This window comes from Cynocephalus volans, chromosome 12 (assembly GCF_027409185.1).
Source record: "Cynocephalus volans isolate mCynVol1 chromosome 12, mCynVol1.pri, whole genome shotgun sequence".
In the NCBI taxonomy this organism is placed as follows: Eukaryota; Metazoa; Chordata; class Mammalia; order Dermoptera; family Cynocephalidae; genus Cynocephalus; species Cynocephalus volans.
Window position 1 is genome coordinate 972308 of NC_084471.1, and position 25966 is coordinate 998273.

At 49.8% G+C, this 25966-nt stretch overlaps 1 protein-coding gene across 5 annotated transcripts; it reads left to right on the top strand.

Annotated features, from left to right (window-relative positions):
- Nucleotides 1–1306: 1306 nt before the first annotated feature.
- On the top strand, nt 1307–23903 carry MLC1 (modulator of VRAC current 1). 5 transcript variants are annotated; one of them, XM_063076090.1, is made up of 11 exons: nt 1307–1486; nt 2964–3053; nt 4603–4656; nt 5028–5129; nt 12138–12239; nt 12666–12737; nt 15339–15455; nt 17795–17851; nt 18563–18685; nt 22717–22881; nt 23829–23903. In XM_063076090.1, exons 1-11 carry the CDS (start codon nt 1307–1309, stop codon nt 23901–23903), a joined length of 1137 nt encoding a protein of 378 aa, XP_062932160.1. The 5 variants fall into 5 exon arrangements, with proteins under 5 accessions (XP_062932160.1, XP_062932161.1, XP_062932163.1 ...); XM_063076091.1 differs by lacking the exon at nt 17795–17851; XM_063076093.1 differs by lacking the exon at nt 5028–5129.
- Nucleotides 23904–25966: the final 2063 nt, after the last annotated feature.

Consider the following 25966-nt stretch of genomic DNA (forward strand, 5'->3'; position numbering starts at 1 on the left):
TATTGCTTTAAAAGATAGTCAAAGAAGAAGTTTGAGAGAATTCTCAATCCATTCACAATGTGTTCTGGACTTCACAGGTCATAGTTTGTAAAAATTATTTCTAATCCTTCATGCTGGGTTGAAAAACAGAACAGAACATTCCGTGATTTGAAACCTGATGACTTTGCTCAAGTTTTATGTGGACTCGTAGCTTAAGGAGTTGGTTTTTCAGAACACTTTGGTTTGAGCCTTCTTACAATGTGCACAAAGAAACTGTCGTTGTAGCTGTCAGGGTGCCAGTGTCTCTGGGCGAAGCATATTTGTGTCCTTTTTCTCTGCTTAGTGAGCAGACATCGGGGCTGCCATGGAAGCTTGTGGGGCGGAATTCCGAGCAGCTCAAGGGCCACACCAGCCAAATCAAGTGCATAAGTGTTTATGTGACCTTGCGAAGGAGATTTCCATTGTGTGGCCACAAGGGATAGAAAAAGACCTTTGAATAAAAAAGTTATCTGGTTCAGAAACAGTGCCTGCTAGGATTCTGTTCTTGGTGGAGTTCTGTGAGAGGTACACGCCTTTCTTCTGAGATACCCACCCTGGCACCCTGGTGCCCAAGACCTGCGGTGAGTGCAACAGGGAGGCCCCTTCGTTTCCTGGTGGGGTTAAGACAGCTCTGAGCCAGTGGTTAAACAATCACTGCAAAACGTTTCTAGGATCCTCTGGCTTCATGTCCTCATTGAAATTCAGGAAGCGACTCTCCTTCCCCCGCCTTGAGCACAGTTTTGCTGAGCTTTTGTTCCATTTGTGAATAGCTCCTGCTGGAAACCCCTCACCCAGAGACTGGCGCTCCCCACGGCCTTCAGACCGCAGAGGTAAGCACCCACCGAGCAGTGTGTATTCCATAGTCCCTTGTTCGGTTACCACCTGGAGCAGTGCGGTAGGCCAAGTCCCCAGTGCGTCACGGGGTTTGTAGATGACGTTGCTAATGGAAGTTGGAATGTATGGCACCTAAGGACCTGGATCAGTAAGGCATTTAGAGCCTAAAATCTCATCCTGAATTCAGACCATTCAGGCTTGCTTGACTGGCAGAGTAACTTTATTCACTTTTAGAAGTAAGTGCTTGTTTTCTTCATCAAACTTACAGAATTTCACTGTGAACAATATTTCTTTGTTAAAAAAGTATTTCTTGAAAACAACTTCTTTCAATTGAAGCTTTTTCATAGTGGACAAAGTCAATGATAATTTCATTATAAATAAATAGTGGCCCGTGACTGTACAGTCAGCACAGTTGTGGTGTCACCACTCATAATGTGTCTGTCCCCCGAGCGTGATGACCCGGGAGGAGCAGTTTAGGGAGGAGCTGGGCTATGACCGCATGCCCACGCTGGAGCGGGGACGCCAGGACCTGGGGAGCCACATCACAGATGCAAAGCCGAACGACCTGCAGCTGTCGAAAAGGCTGCCTCCCTGCTTCAGCTACAAGACCTGGCTCTTCTCTGTGTCGATGGGGGTGAGTAGCTCAGCACCGCAACCATGGAGGGCCATGAGCACCTCCTCTCTGCAGTGACTGGCCACAGCGCCCCAGAGCCCATGCAGGGTCCCCTGCTGCTGGAGCCTCATGGATGCTGACGTGGTTATTTTGCTTGTGTTCTCTGAATCACTCTCCTCTCTTTGTGAGCATCTCATGCTAGCCCTGAGCTCGCCTCTGGGCTGTGGCTGTGTCCCACCAGGAGATGGGTGGTACAAGGCCACACTGAGTCCAAGAGTCATGCATCAGTCTGGGAGTCCCCTGAGGGGTCACCTTTGAAGGCTCTCAGGGCAGAGTGAGCAGCAGGGATGTGTCCTGAGGCAGGAGTCCAGGGCATGGAGTGGCTACAGGGGGCTGGACAGGAGGGAGCAGGCCCAGGGTGGGGCGGCAGCACCACCCAGCATTTGAGGTACTTTCCTTGGGTCCTGGGACATTTTCTGCACAGATGTGTGGACATTTAGATTACTGAAGGAGCCATTTTTGCCTGAGTATACACAGTTGCCCAGAGACAGGCCACTGGACCTGCCTCTCTGCGGGTGGGACCTGGGTTGCTGTGGCCCTGGGCTGAGAACTGTGATCCAGGTAAGGACCTCTCCCCTCCTCGTGCCCCAGGCTCTGCCAGCCACCCCTGCAGTACCCCCAAGGGTCCTGCCTGCCCCAGGGCCGTGAGCCTGCCACACCAGGACAGGAACCCCCTGAGATGGGCAGAGAGGGAGCTCTTCCTCCCTCTGCTTCTGGGGTGTGGGTGGCAGTGGCCAGACCCTGCTCCACCTCAGGCCCTGTGCCCTGGACCCTGTCCACAGCGTCCTCACAGCCTGTGGCCCTGGCACTTTACCCACTCCTCCCCATGCCCCTCCTCACTTAGGCTTGTGTGGTCTCCTCAGCCCCCAGACCACACCTCCCCTGGGTCCCAGTGACTTTTAACACTGTCCCATATGGCCTCACCCTCTGTGGTGACTTCCCGTCTCAGAGTAAAGCCCGGCTGGCCCTGCCTCCTCCTGGGGCTGCACCACTCGGAAGCCCTTGGGCCCGTAGCCCCTGACTCGAGTGGTCACTTCCCAGACATCAGCTTGGATGAGTGTCTGCAGAGGGAGCTGGAAGGGCTTCATGCCTGGACCTGGGGGTGGGGATCCTGAAGCCCCTGCAATCGCACATGTTGAGCAAGAGCCTTTTCTGGGGAGAGGAGCCATCTCTTTCCTCAAATTTTGACAGAGCCCCCTCCCCCTCCCCCACATAACAGTGTGGAGGTCCATGCTGTGACACTGGGGGAGGGTGGTCCACTTCAGGCCATGTCCGTGCTGCGGGGAGGAGTGTAGGTGAGGCCAGGTCTGGGCACCGGCACAGCTGGCGCTATGGGTGTTGGTGGGAAAGCAGTTCTGCCGTAGTCAGAGGGCTGCTGTCGCATCTCCAGCCTCTGACCTACAGACCTTTTCACTGAATTTGTGTTGCTCTTTTGCAGAGCTGCCTCCTGGTGACCTCGGGGTTCTCGCTCTACCTGGGGAATGTGTTCCCTTCTGAAATGGACTACCTGCGGTGTGCTGCAGGCTCTGTAAGCTACTTGGTACCGAGATTGCTGTCTTGCGGCTAGGTTTCCCTGCCCTGAGACTCCCAGGTGTCCCACTTGCTCCTCATTCAGAGTCATTCCCATGACTTCAGTTTCAAATAGGATCTATTATTTTTTTTTATTTTTATTTTTTTATAAAAGATGACCGGTAAGGGAATCTCAACCCTTGGCTTGGTGTTGTCAGCACCACGCTCAGCCAGTGAGCAAACCGGCCATCCCTATATAGGATCTGAACCCGTGGCCTTGGTGTTATCAGCACCGCACTCTACCGAGTAGCCACGGGCCGGCCTTAGGATCTATTATTTTTGAAAATTATTGGTGAAGCAGGTCTGAATCTTACTCCAAAGACGCCTGTGCAGGAAATAACACTTTGATGTCTTAACAGGCAGCCACACCTGCTGCAGCCCCGCCCCTCCCAGCACTCAGAATCTTAAACACAGTGCCAGGGGAGGGGCGGGGTGAGGGATCCACTGGTCGTCAGGGAGGGGAAGAGAGACCACCATGGTCCCCCTACCCACAGGAAGCCCCCCTTCAGTTGATGACCTGCCAGCTCCTGCGAAAGAAAGGCCCCTCATATCCCTTCCTCTCCCTTCCCAACCCCCACCCAGGTCTCCTGCCCCTGCCCCCACCCCTTGGGTTGTCCCCCTGTGTCCACTCCCCAGAACAAAACTCCTTGAAGGAAAGTGACCGCCTCTCCCTGCTGTTCCCTCTGGAAACTTCTCTTTGGCCTTTTGGCCTCACCGTTGGAGAAGTCCTTGTCAAGGACCCAGTGACATCTAACCTGGAACACAGATCTCTCCCATCACAGCCCCACGCGCCTCTGTCCCTGCCTTTGCTGGGTCCAGGGCCCAAGCTGAGCCCGCACAGCCGGCCCCTCCCAGACCCTCACTCGGGCCCATATGTAGCCCTCTCCTGCCTCCCCACCCAACACTGCAGCATGTCCACAGGCTCTGCCCCTCAGCTGGCCCCCAGCTATTGCCCCCACCTTGGGATCTGGGGACCCAGTCCCTGTAAGAGTGGCACTGGTGTGGCCCGCCAGGCCTGGCTGGTCCTCCTCCACCCAATGCCCCCTCTCTCATCTTCTAACCTGGCCCTGGACGCTTGGCCTGGGGGTCACAGTGAGGGGTCAGAGTGGGCTAAGGGCTCTGGGGCTCCTGGAAACAAAGGGAACATTTCCTCTTCCCTCGCGCATACTTTTTCCCTTTCGGGTAATTCTTCAGCCAAGACCATCCCTGGTTTTGGGCAATAGTAAGTTACAATCTGGACTTCCAAGTCTGTCCAGCTAGAAGAGTTTGCCTTATCAGCTCATTAGGAAAATTAAACTTTTTTCTGAATAAATTATTTTGAAGTACCTGGGGACCTTTTTATGGTGAGCAAACCCCCTGCATGGAGTGGACTGGCAGTACTTGCTTTGCCAATGTGACTCAGCTCACTGGGAAGCTCAGACACTACTGCAGTTTGTTTTAAGTGGCAGTTCTGGCCAGCATGCTGCTCAGGTGAGCCGTGGCTCACCAGAGCTCTGGTTTCTTTTCAGTGCATCCCCTCGGCAATTGTGAGCTTTGCAGTTTCACGGAGAAACGTCAACATGGTGAGTCCCACCTTCTATCCAGCCTCTGCAGACTTGGAGGCAGCCAGATGGCGGGGCAGTCAGGCAGGCAGGTGGGCCCAGGCCCTCTGTGGGGCTGAAGGGCACATGTGTACATTTGTGCACACGCGTATACATGCACATGGATGGGTGGGGCACTAAGAGGGTTTGCAGAGGCTGCCTCTCCAGGCTGTTGGGCTTCCCGCCCTGCCTGCCTCTATGGGGGAGTCCTGAGCACACAGGGCCCCTGCCACACCACTCCTTAGGTATTACAATCTTTAGGACTTTTAGTGAATGCCCTGGAGTGTTTTTGGTGTTTTGTTTCTTTATGTCTGTTGTATTCAAAGAAGGAAAACGTCTCCCTTGTTTTTCAGATCCCCAACTTTCAGATACTGTTTGTGTCTACATTTGCTGTCACCACCACGTGTTTAATCTGGTTTGGATGCAAACTAGTCCTGAACCCGTCAGCTATAAACGTGAGTCACTGGGAAGGGATGTGGGTTTCCTGTTTTCACCTGGACTGGGTCTTTCAGCTGACCTCAGATGCTGCTGGCTCTGGGCATGCTGAGCGGGTATCAGTAAAGGATATGTGTTGAGTTGGAAATATGCAGTAAATGTTATCATAGCTTTTGAGTTTGAGAAAATTTTAGTTATGCTTCTGAAGAAAAGAATTTTCTTTATTGAACTCTTTTAATTGATTCCAGTGTTTGGATTTATAGATAAGTAATATTTTAAATATCTTTTTGCAACATTTCCTAAAGTTAACATTAACATAATACCATATTTCATCAAATCTGTGATGTTGTTGACTGTGAGACACATTATCTTTTAAGTACCACTAAGAAAAGTGGAAAAATGCTGCCATTTAAATTATGATGCCCAAAGAGAAAAATTTCAGCGGAATCAAGGACCTGATAGAAGATACACCGCAAAAATAAAAAAAGAATAAAAAATTTAAAAAGCCTCCTGCTTTGTGTGAAACATCAAATGACTTTCTTTAAGATCAGGAAAAGCATGAGGTGGCCCCGAGGACATCTTAGTCAGTTTTGTAGGGCAAGAAAAATGAATGGACACATGAGGTCCAAAAGGAACACCCGAACTGCCAATATGTGCAGAACAGAGATTTTCTACTTACCTGACACTGGAATTATTAAGAGCATGTAGCAAGATCGCAGGATGTGAAAATCAATGTAAAACGTTAATTTTTGTAACAGCAAAAAAATTTTGAAAATGTAATCTGAATAAAGATACCATTTCATAGAATTAAACATATAAAGTTCCTGGGAATAAATGTAACAAGAGATCTTGGAGACTATTTGTTAGAAAATTTTGACACTTTGTTAATGAAATCCTAAGTAAATAGAGGACTGCACTGTGTACGAGACCTGATGTCACAGAGAGGGGAGCTCCTCTTGGACCATCTGCATCAGAATCCCTGCAGGTTTGCGTATGGGCCTGGAGCCAGGGAAGGGAGCCCCCCTCGAAGAGTGGGCTAGGGGTACATCCCTCTACAACCAAGAATTACTAGAAAGCTGTCCTAACAAGCAGGGTGATCTCAGCATGGGCAGAGGAAACATCCCTGGATTGGGCTAGCCTAGGGCAGCCCCACATGTGTAGACAGCGGTCTTGTGACCAGGGACACAGCAAGTGCCAGAGTCACCGCAACAAATGCCTGCTTCCCACCCTCCATGGAGGTCCAGACCAAATGGCTGAGGCAGAACTAGGAGCTCCACAGACACAGGAGACACGGTGAGGGGCTGACGAATTCTCCCAGGATGAAGAAATGGCCTCTGATGCCCACCACAGGCCCTTCAGAAAACAATTTGGGATTTGCAGGTAGGTTCTGAAGATGTGTGAGCACTGTGCTACCCATGCTGAAAACCCTGTGGAAATGCTCGCACACCTGAGGCTAGGAAGTGTGCACAAGAAGGTGACAGCAGCATGCTTGACATAGCAAAAATCTCATACCAAAACAAATGTCCATCACTCAAGACAGTGCTGGCACACGGTAGTTGCCCAAAAAATGCACAATGAAAGACAGAATGGATGAATACATCGTGACACACGCATCAAACCACACCCACCCAGCCTTATGCTCGGCGTGTGGCCCATGCACCAGCAGCACTGGCCTCACCTGACACTCATACTCGTAGCTTCTCAGCCTTGCCCAGACCTGCTGCACTGGAACCTGCAGGCAAGCCACCCTTGAGTGGTCCCTGCCCCAGTGGGCTCTGACAGTTACTGAACAGCCGCCGCCTGACCATCATGCTCAGACACAGTGTCCTGTTTATGGACACACGGTGAGTGCTGAAACAGAAAGCCCTGAAGGGAAAGAGTGCCAGGGTCTGGCTCTGTCTGCGCAGGTGTGGGTCAGCCCATCACTAGTCCTTGGAGCCTCCACCCGAGGCCTCCTGACCCATGTGCTCTTGTTGCATCTGCGTTCCCACCACCCCCAATGGCACCTTGCTGAAGAGCTCACCTGCTTGTGTGTTTCTACCTGCCTCCCCACCGCAGGTCTGTGTGGCCCATGGCTTCTCGCCAGGCTCTGCCCCAGGGTGGCCCCTGCATCTCACTGGCCGTTGTCTACGGTGGATGTGTGGATTTGTCATGTCGCTGCTCTGCTCCCAACACTGGTGACACAGATATCTCTGGAGCCTCCTATGCCAAGAGTGGCCGCAGGGCATGGCACACACCTGGTATTCCACTTGACAGAGCATGGCAGGTCCACACCCTTGCCCCAGCTGAGGCTCTCCTATATTGGGTGCCATCGACTTTGCGCCGTTGCCAGTCAGTGGCGGCAGAGGTGGCTCCTTATCATTTAAACTCCCATGTTCTCGTCTTACTCTTTCTGGGCACCTCCTCCTGGGCTTCCTTCCCTGCCGATTGCCTGTCCACACCATTGGCTCATTCAAAAACTGTTCGTCTTTCTCTCCTTGAATGACAAGACTTGCTCTTAGACAGTACATTAAATTCCTGCATAGAAATGACTGTGCTGTTGGCTGTCACGGGCTTGTCCGCTCCCAGGAGACACCACACTTTCTGCTGTGAGGGCTTTGCGGTGTGTCTTGATATCTCACTGGAAAACGCCTGTTCTCCTTTGCTCCTTCTCAAAGTTGACCTTCCTTGATGGAAATATATTTTAGAATAAGTCTGGTGAGTCCCTCGAAAAATGTAGCTGGGATTTGGTTACATTATTTTAAGTTTATACTATAGTTATGTGAGAATTGACATCTTTATTCTGTTGCCTTCCCATCCAGGAGCACAGGCTGTCTCTCCATGCATGCAGATCACCTTCTCTGTTTTTTTATTAGGGCTCTAATGTTTTGAGGATTGTGTATTCTTGGTTAAGTAATCCCTAGATGACTTACAGACTTCTTTGCTAATAAGATGGTGTCTTTTTTAAAAAAAATATATTCTCAGATTGGCAATTGGTAGTGCAGAGATGCTATTGATATTTTTTCAACTTTTTATTTTGAAAATTTTAAGATTCAAAATAATTTACAGAAATGGTACAGAGAGTTCCTATCTGTCTCTCATCCAGCTTCCCCCAATGGCAATATCTCACATAATAAGAGCACTTCATCAAAAACTGGAAGTTTGGGCTGGCCAGTGCTCAGTTGGTCAGAGAGCAGTGTTAGAACACCAAGATCAAGGCTTCAGATCCCCATACCAGCCAGCACCAAAAAACTTTTAAAAATCCTAAAACAGGAAATTGATGTTGGCACAATGTATTATTTGGGTATAAACTTCATTCAAATTTTACACATTTTTTAAAATGGATTTTTGTAAGTTGATTAGCTGAGCTCCTGCAGTTTTTCTGTGGATTGTATGGGTTTTTCTATGTTGGTGATTGTGCCATCTGCCAATAATGACAGTTTCAGCATTCTCCTTTCAACTCTTACATCTCTTCTTTCTGTTCTTTTCTTCAAGGCTCTGGCCAGGACTCCAGAACTGTGTCTCATGTGTGTATTAATGGGCATCCCTATCTTATTCCTGACTTTCAATGGAATGGATCCAAAGATTCTCTATTAACTTTTCGATATGTAACTTTTGCCAAGTTAAAGAATGTTCTCTTCATGTCCTGGTTAACTATGAGTTTTTTAATTTTAAAAATGTGAATATGTGTTGAACTTTCATGGTTGCTATTTTGCATACGTGAGTACGACCCTTCCTCGATCAGTTAAGCGTGTGGTGAGCTGACTGATGACTTTTTCCGGTGCTGAACTCTCCTGTCTGGTGGTAAGCCTTACTTGCTCCCATGGCAATCTTCCCCACATTCTGCCGGGCTGGCTGGCAGGTGTCAGTGCAGGATTTGTGTATCAGGTTCATGAGTGAAATGGACATTGATTCCTTCATCTGGTTTTGGAATAAATATCACACTGGCCTTGTTAAATGAACTAGGACACTCTTACTTCTTTTCCGTTTTTAGAAACAACTTGATAAGAATTAGCTGTTTCTGGAAAGCTTGGTAGAACTCACCTGTAAAATCATCTGCATCTACTGTGTTTGGTGAGGGGCTGTCTTTCATTATTATTATTTTAATGTTTACTGTTTCTTCTTATGTCAAATTTTGGCTGTCATATTTTTATGAAAAGTGTATTCATATCTTTCAGGGTTTCAAAAATGTTAGCATATAGTTCATAATATTGCTCACAGTTTTTTTTTTTTTTTTTAATAAAGATGACTGGTAAGAGGATCTTAACCCTTGACTTGGTGTTATCAGCATCACGCTTTCCCAAGTGAGCCATGAGCCGGCCCTATTGGTCACAATTTTTAATTCATGCCATCTGTAGCTATCTCTTTTTCATCCTAAAATTTAATTGTGTCTTTGTTGTATCTATCCTATCATCTTTCAGAGAACCAGCCTTTGGTCTTGTTAACTTTTTGTTGCTGTTTTCCGCTTATTCATTTCTGTTATTTCCTTCCTTCTGTCTTGGGATTTGCTTTTTGCTCATTTTACCACTTCTTGAGTTGAAAGCTTATTGCCCCTGACTTCAGTCCTTATGTCCTAATACTTATATTTGGCTACACATCTGTTGAGAAAATAGAATAATTTAATCAGGCTCCCCTCACCTCAGGGCCAGTTGGGGGTGGTTCAGTAAACATTGTGTGTGTGTGGGTGGAATAAGTGCACCCACGCGGCGCTGCCACCGTGGCTGGCGTTTACTGCCTGGGGCGGCCACCCTCAATGCAGCCATGCTTTTCCATAGCTACAGCTTCCAAGGACCTTTTGGCCGGTTACCTAGCTCATAGACCTGTGTGAAGGGGTCTGGTGACCCAACGTGGCATGTGAGGGGCCTGGGGACCCAGCCTGGTGTGTGAAGGGTTTGTGACCCAGTTTGTGAATGGGCTTGAGGGGTCTGGGAGCTCCAGACCCAGCCCTAGCTCAACAATTGGCCCAGTTGGTGCAGGATTACCAGCAGGTAAAAGAGCCCGACAACTGGCATAGTCATGGTCAAGTACCTTTACAATTGGCATCACGAAGAGGATTAAGAGTGCTACAATTGGTGCTGTGAGGATTCCAGGCCTTAGCCTAGCCTGACAAATTGTCATCATTGTCAGGATTATGCCACAACATCTCCCTCTGCTACTGCTCTAGCTCTGTGGCCCAGATTTCAGGTGTTTTCATTGTCATTTAGTTCTAAGTGTTTGAAAATTCCCCCTTCTGCCACTCCAGTTCCACTTACCACCCACTGCCTCCCCGTCTGGGCCAGGAGGCGGCTGTGTTGACCGTCCACCCCTGGGGGCCCTTGCTCTCTGGTCTCTGTGGGACTTGGCTCAGGGGGACACAGATAGGTCATTAGAGAGAGGTTGGGGCACATATTCCCCGGCTCTGCCCCTTTGGGATGGGTCAGGCAGTGGCTGGTCCCCTACCAAGTCCATGGGCTCCTCGAAGGCAGGCCCCTCTCTCGCAGCTGCACAGTGCTGGGCTCTCAGGCTCTTCCCATCCCTGCAGCACATGCTTTGTGATTCACCCTCTCTTTAAACTTTCCCTACTCACTCCTTGAGTATCCCATCTGTTTTCTGCCAGAACCTTGATAAAACAAATATGGGAGATTATTTTTTAAAATCATCCAATTATTATTGATTTCTAACATTATTACATTATGATCACAATACACAATCCATAGTGTATTGATTCCCAAGGCTTGTTTTGTGGCTCAATACAAATGTACTTTTAAAAGTTCATGGAAAAATGGAATTAAAAGATAATACAAATCTTTCCATGAAGTACCCTCATACATGGCCATTTCTGTTGGTGTTCCACAAGTGCTACAAAAGCATGAATGTTCTCTTTTTTATTGTGCACGTAAATTTCTGTAGATCAAAATTATTAACTGCATTTGTTTTAAAATGTAGGTCTTATTAGTATTCAGGATCACGAGGCCAACATCTAGAGACAACTGCCATTGAAAAGACAGTTTGTTACTCACAGATCCCACGAGCAAGGGCACCCACACCACACAGGCCCACGTGGGGAAGCACCAGGGCCAGTCGCGGGCAGAGGGAGCGAGGGGGAATGTGGGCAGAGCCTTTACTGTGCTTCCTGCGGGAAGAGACAGGTGAAGCAGGGTCAGCAGGCATAGGACCGGCCAGTTTGAGTAACACTGGTGGGTGCTGGGGCCTGGGGTTGGCCCTGGGGTGAGGAGGGCAGGTGGATGGTGGCCCGAGTGTGAGAGCCCATGGTGGGGAGGTGTGGACTCTGGATGGGAAGGGGCAGTCTCCTCAGGGTTAGCAAGTCCCCAGATGCCAAAGCATCAGAAATACAAAAAATAGAAGGTGTGGTTAATACAGCATTTTTCTGATTTTTTAGGTTTCTCTTTATGTTTTTGTCTTTTTGGTCTTTTCATTTCTGAGAAAAGTGTGTTAAGTTCTTCTCCTATAATTTTTGGTTTATCTTCTTCTTCCTGTGGTTCTGTTAGTTATTACTTTATATATTTTGAGGTTCTATTGTTAGTTGAATATAGTTCCATATTCTTTCTTTTTAAAACTTATTTCTAAATTATTGCACAGTTGTATTGACATTTTTAATCGTATAGGTCTATGAATATCGACATGCGTAGATTCCTGTAACTGCCAGCACAGTCAGGATTGGGATAGCTCCACCATCCCCCAAACCCCTGTGTTTTCAGTTTTTGGCACTTAAGCAGTGAGCTGCTATAAACATTTTTGTATAGGTTTTCATGTGAACAATAAATGTTTAGATCAGCATTTGGCAGACTATAGCACAGGAGCCAAATCCAGTCCATGGCTGTTTCTGTATAGCCTTTGAGCTAAGAATGGTTTAAAAAAACAAAAAACACACGGAGGCCCATGTGAGACAGAGACAGCATGTGGCCCTCAACGCCTGATGTCTGGCCTTTGGTGGGAACTGTGTCTGACTGTGGGCTAGAGCCTTGAGCAGGCCTGTCCTGAAGGTGTCTAAGGGAAGCTGGAGAGAACGCCAAATGCAGCCGCTTTAAAGTGTGTGTCTCCTTTGGCAGATAAACTTCAATCTCATTCTGCTTCTCCTGCTGGAGCTTCTCATGGCAGCCACAGTGATCATCTCTGCCCGGTCCAGCGAGGAATACTGCAGGAAAAAGAAGGTGGGTTGAGCCTCTGATGGAGCAGGATGGGACCGGCAGGGGGTGCCCGCTGACGGCGGGTCTGGGTGGGCTCTCCTGAGGAGGGCTGGGGCGGGGGTGGGGAGACAAGAGGAAGGTGCCCCACTGTTTCCTCCTTGAGTGTAGTTCCGATCAAGTGCTCATCCCCAGTAATGTCACACGGAGAGACCAAAGCTGCTAAAAATGTCTTGTAAAGTGACATCATGGTAATTAAACACATTTTCCTATGGAAGGAAAACGTCTGTTTGAGCTTCAAGGCTGCAGATCTGTTGGCGGTGACTTTGAGATGGTCCCATTTCCAAACCCCGGCAGGCGACCCTGACCCATCCCGTGAGAGCTGCACCCAGCAGCAGAGTGAAAGTCCTGGTATCTACGAATCTTCCTTGACAACATTTTGTTCCTTTGTAGGGTCCTATGTCTGACAGCACCAACATTTTGGATGAAGTGACATTTCCTGCTCGAGTCCTAAAATCCTATTCAGTAAGAAAAATTTTTCTTTCTCTTTTCTCTCTTCTTACTTTATTTTATTTGGGGGAGGTTGAGGCTGGATTAAATCATCACGTTTATTTTTCAAGATGACTAAGATACGGCTGTCTGGGCTATGCATATACCTTGTCTGTGAAAGATATTTCAGTATGTTTAGTAGCCTTGTTGGTAACAAAATACTTTTTCTTAAAAGGTGCTGGTGTTCTTTAATTTTTAGGGGCAGATATACTGATAAAGGTGATTGCTGGCTGCTAGTGTGGTCCCGAGGAGTACCTTCCCTCTCAGCATCCTGGTCTGAGGATAAATTACATGGCCACTCTCTCTTATTAATTGTGTTTTAAGTCTTTTATGCCCTGTCTACTTTTTTTGTTTTTAGTCTGCATGTTCGGTTAGTGAAAGACTTGTTAAAAACCTCCAGCTGAGTGTGGCATCCCCCATTTCTCTCTGCAATTGTGCAGCTTGCCAGCACAGATTTTGGTGCCACGTTTCTAGTTACATACAAGTTTAGAATTGCTCCTTGGTGAATTTCTTTTTTTTCCCTCATCATAATGTAGTGACCCTCTTTATCTTTAGTAACGTATTTTTGCCACAGAATCTATATGGACTGATTTAAGGTCATCAATGATCTTTTGTTAATCTTTGCCTGATGTATCTTTCTCCTTCTTACTTTTGGCATGTTTCTTATAAATTGCACATAACTGTATTTGGTTTTTTAATTTAATCTATGAATTTAGCCCATTTGTGTTGAGAGTGACTACTGATATTCTTATTTATATTTTTACCATCTTTTTTGTTTTCTGTTCCCTGATGTTTTCTTCTCCTCCTTCCTGCCTTCTTTCGAGTTGGTTGGAGCCCCCCTTTCCTTTTCTCTATAGTTATGGATTGGAAATTGTATTTCTGTCTTCATTTAGAGGTCATCCTTAGTATTTTAACATGCCACCTTAATAAACAAATCACAGGGGTCTGTCCTCTGAGCGGCCGGCCTGGCTCCTCCATCCATCCTCACTTCTCCATCCGCACTTGTTGTCTAGTTTGCCACATTTAGTAACATTTTCCTTTTTTACACCCTAAATCAGACACTCTCCTGTTTGCTGTACTCAGTCAACACTTATGTTTCTCAACGCGTTTGTTCCCATGTCTCTTGCATTTCAGTCCTCCCTTCTGGTTCAGTTTTTCTTCTACTTAATGCACTTTCTTTAGAGTTTCTTGAGAGGCTGTTTTTTTTTGTTTGTTTGTTTTGTTTTGTTTTTGTCTTTTTGTGACCGGCCACACCACGCTCAGCCAGTGAGTGCACTGGCCATCCTTATATAGGATCCGAACCTGCGGCGGGAGCACTGCTGCGCTCCCAGCACCGCACTCTCCCGAGTGTGCCACGGGGTCGGCCCGAGAGGCTGTTTTTGATAGGTTTTTACAATTTTTGCTAGAAAGTGATAATGTTGCCCAGGAGAGACTTCTGGGTGACAGCTTTCCCTGAGCGTTGGTTGATCCCGCTGCTGCCGTGGCCAGCCGCTGCCTGTGCAGGTGACCTCTCTGTCCCATGCTCACGAGGTCCCCCAGGCAAGGATTCAGTTCTGTTTGTCCATCGTGGGCCTCGCGCCTTCTGAAAGCGGGGCAGCCTGGCTGCCGGGTGCCCAGGCCCTCCGCGATGCTCCTGCAGGCCTGGCTGTCCGTGAGCTGGGCTCCGTGTCTGAGCCTCCTGCTGGTCCTCACATGGCTTCTGTGGGTTTACTTCTTCCCCCGTCTTTCCTGGGTCTGGTGGCAGGTGCTGGCTGCAGGTCTGTAGAGCTAGGGCTGGGTCTGGAGCTCACAGACCCCTCAAGCCCGTTCACAAAGCTTTCACACGCAGGTCTATGAGCTAGGTAACCGGACAAAATGGTCCTTGGAGCCTTGGTTGAAGAAGGAATAGTCTTTATTCAGCACACACAACGTTATGAGCTTAGGTGGTACAAAGAGAAACTCAGAAACTCAACTGCTACTGGCAAAGTCCAAAGAAAAACTGAGCAGCTGCCAGCAGAGTAAACATGCTCTATCTTTAGACACGAACTCTACTGGCCAGGGCTGCTTCACAAACTGAAGAACACACAATAGCAGCAAACTAAAAAGATACATGGGTGCACATGTGCACCAACTCCACCCACACACAGCCTGTTTACAAGTAATGTGCAGCTCGACCCCCAACCAGACCTGAGCCGAGGGAGCCTGACTAAATTATCCTATTTTCCCCACTGGGTCTTGAGGGGTCAGGGGCGGGGACATCTGGTGGTCTTTTCTCAGCCCCCAGCACCGCCAGATGAATACCTTAGTTTCTGGAGAAAAGGAGCAGTGGGGGAGTATCTACTTAGGACATTTTTCTTCAGGAAAGACACATGATGTGAAAAGTCGCTGTTGCTGGCCAGAGGGGGCGCTTGTCTAGGTGGGCTCCTTGATTGATTGTGTGGCTGGATCCAGGCCAATCCACAAGCAGGCGGCCCAGTGAGCCAACGACCCACCCCGGGGGGTCTGCACCTGCACACTGCATCCTGGGGAACCTGGGGGCCATCTCCACTTCCTCAGGGTGGGCACAGAGAGGTGACGCTGTCCCCCTGCCCCTTCCAGGTCATTGAGGTGATTGCTGGTGTGTCTGCCGTCCTCGGTGGCATCATTGCTCTGAACGTGGATGACGCAGTTTCAGGCCCGCACCTCTCGGTGACCTTCTTTTGGATCTTAGTGGCTGTAAGTACATCCTGGCTAGTCATCCACGGCTGGCGAGGCCACAAGGTCTCTGGCCACAGCTCTGGACATTCAGACAGGAAACCCGCCAGGAGAGCGTCCTGGCTGGCCCCCCAAACCAGAAGAATTGGGGGATTGAGGATTAACTGAGTCAGTGTGTTGACTTTTTATATTAACTGCTACTATTACTTTATATTGTTTTCATTATATTTTTCTTGAAAAAAATTATTTGTATTATCCTATATAATTTTCTGTGATGTCATCCATGTTGCTGCAGATGGCAGGATGTCTGTCATTCTTTTTTATGGCTGGGTAGCAGTCCATTGTGCCACATTTCCTTATTTATTCTGCCATTGATGGACTGTAGGTTGGCTCCATATCTGGCTATTGTGAATAGAGCTGCAGTGAGCATGGGAGTGCAGGTGTCCCTTCTGACTTACACAGTTTAACGTTGTTTAATTGCTGAACTAAAATACAGCCTGCCTGCTCCCGGTCTGATGTGTGGCCTGGGCTGGGTTTGGGCTCCTGACATCTCTCAGAGCATCAGGTCTAGATCAACCCCTCCATACCCCGCATTTCCACATTGTGCATTACACTTGAAACCATCATCCCCTGCACTTTGTGCTTCCAGACGTGGACACCAATGGTCATGCTGCACATGTCACATGGTGACCTGCTTAAAGGCGTGGATGGCTCAACCACTGGTCTGTCCCAAACTGCTCGTCAATTCTGTGGACTTTTGGATTTTGCCACTGTCATCTTGTATAAGTGACAGGACACAGGGGGCATCCTTGGCTTTGGCTGTGGCTCCTCTGAGTCAGCGGTGGGGAAACTGTTCCCGAAGCTGCCCAGAAGGCGTGGCCTTCGGCTTGACTGCTTGCCTTCTTTAACCGCACGTCCAGCCGTGAGAAGGCACGTGCCTGCTGAGGGACTGGTGTGGCCAGGGTGGACTTTATGCACCAGCAGCTGTGGCTCAGCTCCTGCCACGGGTCCTGGGCTCAGAGTGGTGCCCTTAGGGTACTCCTGCGTGAGCTCCATCAGCCCCTGAGACCCACTTACCACCCAGGGACAGGAGCAGGGAGAGAGAGAGACCCAGGCAGGGCAGAGAGAGAGTGGAGCCCCACACCTGGAAGGGGTGGGCCCGGGCTGCTGCAGAGACAGAGGGCTCATGTGTGTGCACGCCCATGCTGCATGTGTGTGTACACCCATGCCGCACATGCCTAACCTCTGTGTTCTGAAACAGGCAGCTCTGGGGTCCCATCCCAGAGCTTATGAGAACAGAGACCAAATACCACTGAAAAGGTGTTTTCATAATGAAAGATGTTGTCCCTGTCCCCATCCCTCTCCCTGCAGTCAACCCTGTTAACATGGCCCTCCCCACAGACCCATGCTCCTCCAGGGCCCTCTCTCATGGGACACCCCTCTGTCCCTCCCAGCGAGCCTCCACATGCCATACCAGGTGCTGTCCTGGCCTTTCCTAAATCTACCCACTGCTCTCTCCCTCCTTCAGGGTGGAAGCAGCTGGAGGAGGGGTGGGGAGACCCTATGAGGAGGGGAGATTTGGGGTGGGTTTTCTGTGGAGGTCGTGAGCCAGCTCCACCTACCTGAGCCCTGGCCAGGGGACAGTGGAGAAGCCGAGGGCACGGACCACAGAAACCAGACAGGGGTCCAGGGCTCAGGGGCCAGGTTGAAGCCTGTCCCTGGGGCCCACTTGGGCTGAAGCTTGGGGCCCTTCCTGGGTCAAAGCACAATGGGGGAGGGGCCCAGTGACGCCCTGGGGAGATGCCTGATCTCCTGGGTGGTTTCCCTGAGTCTAATCATGAAGACACACCTGCCCAGCTCAGACAAGGCCAGTCTGCAGCAGATGGGCCCACACTCCTCAGAAGTGCCCAGACACAAGGGTGACAGAAGCTAAAGACATCCTCCATGAATGGAGACCCACAACCAGATGCAAAGCCCTGGTGTCCAGCAGACGCACACTCGGTGCTCAGGCTTAGGGCTATCTGAGAGGGCGCAGATGCTGCCAAGTGTCAGTGATCAGAGATTCTAGGGTACTGGGATTCTCATTGCATCATTGTTGCAGCTTTCCTGCAGGCTTAGACATTTTTAGACATGGTAGAGGAGGCTCCATGAGCCGCCCTGTCCTTCCCCACCACCAGCCCCCACCCTTTGGGGCCCCAGCAGCCCCGCCCCTCAGGGACCAGCCCCGTGGCCGTCTGCCCAGCCCTGGCTTCCCCTCCACCGGACAGAAGCACAGGTCACATTAGAATGGGAAAGTGCATGCTTTGATTTTGGTTTCGTGGACTGAAGATGAAATCTCCCTTTTTTTTCTTTTCTCTTAGTGTTTTCCAAGTGCCATTGTCAGTCATGTGACAGCAGAGTGTCCCAGCAAGTGTCTGGTAGGTGAAGGCCTGTACCCTGGGTATCAGGGACCCATCAGGCCATGTCAGGGCCTGGCCTGTCCCATCCACAGTGCCAGGTGACAAGGCTCCAGCCACATCAGCAACTGCTGGGCCTGGGCAGCAGGGGCTGGGGAGGAAAGGCCAGTTCAGGCGAGCACCCGGAGGGCCCAGGCTGAGGCTCCACTGGCCATCAGCTGCCCTGTCTGTGACAACAAGAAGAGAGTCAGAAGAAACTCCTGGGATTAAGCAAAGGAGAGAGGAGGAGACAGTCCTTTAGATTTCTCTGCATCTTGTAAGGCTGATCAATTGTTAATCAGTGACTGTTGCTGAGTGTTGAGCCCAAATGCTCTGCCAGTGGGTGTCACGCTCGACAACTGCCCTGTAAATGGTGTGTTCTCTGCTCTGAGACTTGATCTAGGCATCACTGCATGATTTGGGAAGATCTGGGGGTCATTAAAAGGACATATTTTTAAAGAGTGGGAGAGGTGATCAATACACAAGTGATATTTTTTGGAGAATTGTGCAAAAATTAGAAAAACCCTCACATAACGTGCTCAGTGTGCTTTGAATGGATGGGCAGAGATTTTAGCAAGAGTTGCATGCTGAGCCCAGCTATATGCTCTGAGTAAAGGATAGGCCACGCCCCCTTCCCTGCCAAGGCCCTCAGGGAAGGGGGCAGCAACCGAGCTCTCATTTGCCTTCAACCAGGTGGAGGTGCTGATTGCTGTAAGCAACCTCACGTCCCCGCTGCTGTTCACGGCCTCTGGATATTTGTCATTCAGTGTAATGAGAATCGTGGAGATTTTTAAAGATTACCCACCAGCCATAAAAGTATGTATTCTTTTATTTAAAACTCTCTAGAGACACAGTGCCACCGTGCATTGGCACACATCTGAGGAAGAGTCTCACGGGGAATGCGCTGAGTCCTGGGCAGTGGCCTGGGACAGGGGCACCGCCGGGCCGGAGCTGGCTCTGCACAGGCTGTTCTGGGTGGTTTCATGCATAGCATGATGTGGGATCTAAATTGCTTTTTCTATGTGGACAGTGAAGTGACCCTGTCTAGCCATTCTGTCCCTGTTTCTGCCCAGGCTGCTCCTGCTTTTCTAACTTTGGGTCATTCTTCCCCTTACCTCAGCCCTGTGACTGCTGCATCCCAGGAGGACGGTGTTCTCTTCACAGCTGCCGTGGATTTTCTCTGCCCCTTGAGCATCCGCGTGCAGTTTACAGTCAGGTGTCGCTTTACGCGACACACTGTTGGGATTTCAATCGGAATTGCTCTAAGTTTGTAGATAAATGTGAGGAGAGTTGAAACTGTCGTGGCTTTAAGCCTCTCCGTGTATGAACATGTCTCTACATAGGACTTCTCCAGAGCCTTCCAATAACATTTCATGATTTTCTCCGTAAGGCTCAGGCACGTACAGCTGGATTTATCATGTACCTTGCAGTTTTTTGTTTCCAGTATGAATGGTATTTTCCCCAAAGGTTTGTTACAAGAAATGTCAGACACACAGAAAAGGAGAAAGAATAGTGCAGTAGACAAGGAGAGTCTCCAGTGGTTCACTTTATGTACACGAGTGTTTACACTGACGGGTGGACGGTGGATGCTCGCAGGTGCATTTTTGAGAACAGTCTCCTACACATCCACAATCCCATTATCACACCTAAAATGGTTAAAATTATTACATCATATTGTTTCATCTCCAGTCCACATTCAGTTTTCATGACTCATCTCAAGGACATGCCTTGTGGACTGACGTTTCCAGAGCAGGACACCTTGTATCACTGCCAAGTCACTGTGTTCTCCATGGAGTCCAGGCTGCCATCTGGGGGCTGGTCCCACCTGTGCATCTGTTTCCCACTGAGCGCTCTTGGGGAGCACGAGCCCCTTCATGGGGCATAGGCAGCCCGTGGGTCAGGCTCTGGAACTGCACAGATGTTTTGTCCCCAGGACTTTCCCTTGGGTTGGCGTTGATGGCCGATCCCCGCCTGGATCATTTTTCACATTGGGGCATGAAGGCAAGGTGCCCTGCATTGCTTGCTCCTCCTCTGCTCGTCCTGTAGAGGACACATGGGTTCTCGTTATTCCCAGTGTTGCAGCCGTCACTCTTGTGGTGCTGGAGCTGACCCAGACATGGCCAGAGGGAGCATCCTCCAGCTCCGTGTCCTCCTGTCACAGCCCAGATGTGCTGGGTCCCTTTGGGGAGAACAGAGCTTAGAAATCAAACCTGGGCCCATGTGCTCAGCCCTCCACATGTCATTGCTTCTAAGCCATTTCAGTGACAGAGCTGGGACATATACATATTTTTAAAGACCATAAATTTATATTGGAATTTCCAATTCAAATGTAACATTCTAGGATTTTTTTTTCTTGACTTCTATTTTATGTTTACATCTCCTTTTTCCTACTGCAAAAATCTTTTATGTAACATTTAATATACTTGCTACTTTATTTTGTCTTATAATACACATAAAACTGTTTACAATTGCAAGAGACCAATATTACTACCAGCTGTCCACCTACTGAGTGAATCTATTTTCTATTTATTTATTTTTTTGGTTGCTGGCTAGTATGGGCAACCAGATACTGAATGAAGTTAAGGCTTCCTTTGTGCCCTTAACACACATCCCACTAGGGAGTGACAGTACACGCACTATGAGAAAGAATCCCCTTTCTGTGTGTGGTTATGCTATTGATTTAATACACACTTAAGTGTAATGGTTTCGGCTGTATTCAATTTTAGAGTTTGGTGCTTTTTCTTCTTTATTGTTTCTTTAATATAAAAAACATGTACACAGTTTCTTTGGTCTCCCTGCTTCTCCACAGGCAACTATATTGTTATTATTTTGCTTCCTTTCCCGCAAAACAGGTTGCACTCGACAGTCACTATTCTGTACTTTGCTTTTTTTAACTTAGTAATTTATCCTGGCGTTTCCTCGGTGCCCAGGGAGATCAGAGCCCTCCTGTAGTCTTTCATTACTCCTGCACATACACAGCCAGTATGTGCAGCCAGTCCCTGATGAGGGGAGCTGGGTTATTTCCCAATGTCTGCTACTATAAGTGACGCCTGATGTACGCCTGGACTCTGTGCAATGTAGCTTTACGATAATTAGCTAGGAGAGGGGTTGCCAGGTCAAAGGGTAGATGCATTTATAATGTTGTTAAACCTCAACAAATTTCCCTGGCGGGGGCTGTCCCATTTCCCCAGCTGCCAATGGCAGGAGAGCATGTGTGTCTCCACAGCCCACCCACGGTGTCATGCTGAGTTTCTGCAAAACAGGAGAGAGAGGCCTCTCTTAGCATGAGTGGCGGTGAGGACCTCTCACTATGCTTAAGGACATCTGCATTTCTTTCCTGGTAAACTCTGCTCGTGTCCTTTGCCCATTTTCTCCTGGGCTTGCAAGGACTCTGCTGACGTGAGGGAGGCCGGCCCTCCACCTGTAGTGGAAGGTGCCAACAGTGGCTTCAGCCTGGCAGCTGTTTCTTGTTCTGCTTGTCATGTTAGTCACATGAAAGGTTTTTTTGTTTTGTTTTCATATAGTTAAATTGATTGATATTTTCCTTAATTGCTTCTGGATTTTAAGTCATAGTTAGAAAGGCTGGTCTGTGTGTTTCCAGCTGGCGTTGTCGTGGAGTGTGGCAAAAGGTGGACCCATGTGACCTTTTCTCCAAAGACCCTTCAGTTGTTTAGACACCATTTATTACAAAGTTCCCCTTTTCCTCAGTCCTTTGAGACGAAGCCTCTCCCCCACACTGAGCTCCTTTCGCGCCTGCTGGCTCCACCCTGCAGCAGTGACAGAGGCTTCGCCGCTGCTTGGTATCTGACAGGGCTGGATGCCTGACTACTAACTGCTTCCTCTCGGCTCTCCCAGCTTCCTTGCTTGCTTGTTTTTCTGCAGGAATTTTAGAATCAGCGTGCCTTGGCTCTAGAAAGCACAATGTTGCTATTTTTAATTCCAACCAGGTCAACTTTGCACCTTGACTTAAGAAGAGTGTTTCATTCTTTTCTTCCTTCTTTTTCGTAGTGACACCGGATGCATGCTGGGTTCTTTTTTTGTGTTAACATTTAGTTGCTTTGTATTTCCTTGGGCCAAAGCTGGAAGGACAGCCACATGGCGTGTGGAGGGTTTGGGTACTTTGTGAGTGTCATAGCGGGCTGTGGCTTCTTGCTGTACTGAAGAGCAGCTTCTGTTTCCTCTGACCCTGGGGCTCTGCACCCTCTGCTTCCTTCCTCCCCTTCCCTGCTGAGCCAAAGCGCCTTCTCCTGCCTCTCTCCTATTCCCCCCTCTGGTCCTGGCACCCCTTGGCCCATCCTCTCCAGCAGCTGATGCTTGGGGTGGATCTGTTGGTGGGGCGTGTCTCAGCCCCGGGACCCTCACCTCCCTTTCCTTCCACTCAGGGCCCTCCAGAGCCGACTCTGCCAGTCTTGGGAATGTGTTTCCTGCTAACATGTAGTTGGAAGGCTGCCGTCACTTCTGCCTCCTACTACACCCCCTGTGTGGGCCACAGTGGTTGTCTGGCTCCCTCATTGATCCTGTGGTTGTTGGGGTACAGCCAGGGTGGAAAGACTTGAACACCAGCAGCCAGCAATATCCAAGGGCTGGCAGCCTGTTGGGTCACTTTATGCCTATCTGTTGAACACAGCCAGCAGCACAGGCAGCAGAGCTGATCTCACCCATTGAGCTAGAATGATTATCATTCAGGTTATTGAAATGACAGAATGCATCAAGACTGTTAGGGCTCAAAGCGAGTGCTCATCTGCTCTTTGGGAGGGCCATGGCCATGAGGGCATCTGTCTGCATGGGTCTCTGTGGTGGGAGGGACGGGTGGCAGCGGCCCTGCTCACCTCTTGTCCCGCCCTCAGCAGTCCTACGACGTGCTCCTGCTGCTGCTGCTGCTGGTGCTACTGCTGCAGGCCAGCCTCAACACGGGCACCGCCATCCAGTGCGTGAGCTTCAAGGTTGGCGCCAGGCTGCAGGGCACATCCTGGGACACTGAGACTGGCCAGCAGGAGCACCCTGTGGGGGAGGTGAGTGACCTGTGACCATCTGTCCTGGTGAGAGCCTCCAAGGGCCCATGCAAGTGACTGAATCCCTCGCTGATGTCCTTCAAGACCTGTGGTGCCACTTTGTGTTTTTAAAAACACCCCAGAAAAATCCCAAAGAAGCAAAATATGTAAACCGTTTTTAAGAACAACTAGGCAAACACAAAGACACCCCTGAAAAGTATCATGAACTCAGTGCTTTCAGTTTTGCTCTTACAAACACAGAAGAGGACTTTGCAAGCGTCTCCATGGGTCAGAGAAATTTCCTTCTTTGGCCCCAACAGGGATGCTGGCTCTGTAGGGAAGGGGGTGCCCCCTGGCCTGGCACGTGGGGCTCTCTAGAGCTTGGTTGTCAATGACCTCTGGTCAGTGGGCTCTGCGGGGTCACATAGCCCCTCTGCTGGGCTTACAGCCACCTGCACAATACTCTCCCCCGGGCCCTGTCCCCCACATCTGAAAGGCTGGGGGCTCAGTGTCTCTGCCCCGTTGACCACCGTCCTGGCTGTGTTTTCTGGGCACACCTGCCCACTGCCCTTCAGGTGCAGTGACCACGAAGCCCCCAGGGCCCGGGCAGCTGTCCTCCCTCGTGTCTGGAGGCGTTGGTCACCTCTGCCTCAAGCATCCCCTTCCTTGGCTGTCAGGTGCAGCCTTTGCCCCACAGCCAGAGCATGGGACCAGGTGGAGAGCCATGCACAGACACGTGCAGACCATCGGCAGAGACCATGTGAGGGACACGGCATTTCTAGGAGGGTGAAGGGGGGGAGGCCTTTGATTCCTTCCTAGAGGTCCAGGTGCTGCTCACTCCTTTCTTCCCATGCAGAGAAAACCTGTAAAATTAAGGCAAAATCCAATGCCACCTGGGGCTGGCCGCATCTGACTTCCTGCCGCACACTGGCCCTGGCAAAATAACACTTTCCCTGTCCTTGTCACAGATGGCCAGAAGCCCCCTGAAGGAGTTTGACAAGGAGAAGGCCTGGAGAGCCGTTGTGGTGCAAATGGCCCAGTGACCACAGAAAAACTGAGTTGCAGTGCCAGCCTGGCCCAAGCACGCTAAACCACACAGACTCCAGCAGTCCTCGAGCTACTACTTTCTAACACATCCTTCTCCCTTGGTGAGGGCAGACCAGGCTGCACCGTGGAGTTCTTTCTCATGGTAGTTTAGTTCTAAAATAGGTACATGTGGACTGTTTTATGCCTTGGCAGATAAGCCAGTTCAGTGCTTCTCAGGTGGCCTGACTGCATGGCAGTGCCCAGGACTGCCCGGGCAAGGAAGGGTGTCGGCCCTGCGTGATGGTGAGGGACCCAGCACACGCTTCCTGCCTCTTTCACAGCTGGCACTGGTGTTGGAACCTCCAGGCGTTCACATTTGGGCTGACCACGGATCTCCAAGTTCCCCGTCCACTCTGGCCAGCTCCCATTATCTGCTCTTCCGTGCTGGCCGCGTGGCGTGTGCTCAGCTGGGTTTGGGTCTTACCTGTTTTTAGCTTCTCCCTTCTGAGCTGAGCCTTCACTGGAGCCCATCCTGCCAGGACACCAAGGCCAGCACCTCTGTCCTCCCCAGAACCTAGGGCACACTCGACGCCTTTCCCACACGAAATCCACACCCAAGGTTTCTGCCCTCTCTTCCTACTTTAACCCAGTCACTCCAGAAAGATCTTGCCTCCTCATTGGCCTGGCTCAATGTCCCTGGGTGTCGTCATATCCAGCTTAGAGCTTTGAATGGCCACTGTGACAGTTCAGTGTTGTTTGGGGTGGGGCTGAGCTGGAGGATTTGGAAACGGACTTGACCAGTCACTGACTCGCTGGCCCTGGTGACCAGGAAGGCTGAGCTCCACCCTTTCAGTTTGCTCCTGCTTCTGTTATTCACTCAAAATACAAAATGGACCCCATCAGAGCCAGGGAACCCTCAGAGGGGCTGTCACAGGGCATTTCCTGGTCCTCTTCACCTCCTAACAAGTAGTGTATCTTGACTCTCACCTGAGGGCTGGCCCGGGACAGGCTGGTGTGAGAATGACATTGGCTTTGATTAAAATCATGGCCAAGAATTAGTTTGTGTGCCATCTCCTCGTCCCTGTGACTACACCTGGATTCTCCCAACTGACCCAGGCACTGGTAAATCTACAGTGAATTGAGGACACTTCATAGAACTGGGAAAGTTATTGTTTCAGTGATTGTTTTCCGGCCAGTACTTTCATTCACAAGGGTACACATCAAAGCGGTTTTGCTTCTTTTCTTCCAGTATGAGGAGATAAACAGCAGTGCTCAGGAACACAGGATGTTTGCTCTTTGCTAAGTTGGGGTGTATTAATTGGTTCCCCCATGGGCTGGTGGAAAAGCCTGGGGCCATTAGGATCAAGGAACCATTAGCCCAGGGAGATGAAGACAGGATGGGGCGGCTGGGGTAGACCTGGCCAGGGCCATCCGAAGATCCTCCCAGGTTTCTGGATCCTGAACGCAGGTGACTCCGGCTGCCGGGGTATCCTCATGGTATTCATGCCAAGTCAGGTTATTATTTTCAGTCAAGCAGGAGGAATGCAGGTACGAAACCTGACAGGTGGAAACTGCCAGCCATGGGAGCTCTGTCTCCTCCCCAGCTGGCTGACCTGGGAGGGGACAAGGACAGTCTCTCTCTCTTATCCTCGCAGCTCCAGAAAGCAAGGATGAAGTGCGGGACCAGCTGGGCAAACAATTTGGTCTTGTTGCCAAACAAGCACCGCCACAGCTAGGTCACTCTCCCCTGTACACATGCACATCCCACCCAGTCTTCAGGCTGGGCCACCTTTGCCTCCTTGCAGCTCTGAGGTGAGCAGACCAGGCAGGGTCTGCACCCTGACCCCAGATCATAGAAATGGGGTGGGGGCTGCAGGGACAGCACTGCACCACCAGGCTTCTGTCTTCTTGGGGACCAGAGAGTTCAAGTTTTAGAGCTAGAATCAGGCACCAGGAGGGGCAATACTGGCTTCCACTTTCTTATTTTAGAGAGCTTAAAAAACCCGGACAAATGGGCTTTAAAAACTGTCTCTCTCAATGTACACTTTGATATAGTTTAGCCTGAACAATAAATGCTCAC

Coding starts and splice junctions, on each gene's coding strand:
- MLC1 (XM_063076090.1), top strand. CDS start 1,307: ATGACCCGGGAGGAGCAGTTTAGGGAGGAGCTGGGCTATGACCGCATG. Junction 1,487..2,963: donor TCTTCTCTGTGTCGATGGGG/GTGAGTAGCTCA, acceptor GCTCTTTTGCAG/AGCTGCCTCCTGGTGACCTC. Junction 17,852..18,562: donor AGTGTCCCAGCAAGTGTCTG/GTAGGTGAAGGC, acceptor GCCTTCAACCAG/GTGGAGGTGCTGATTGCTGT.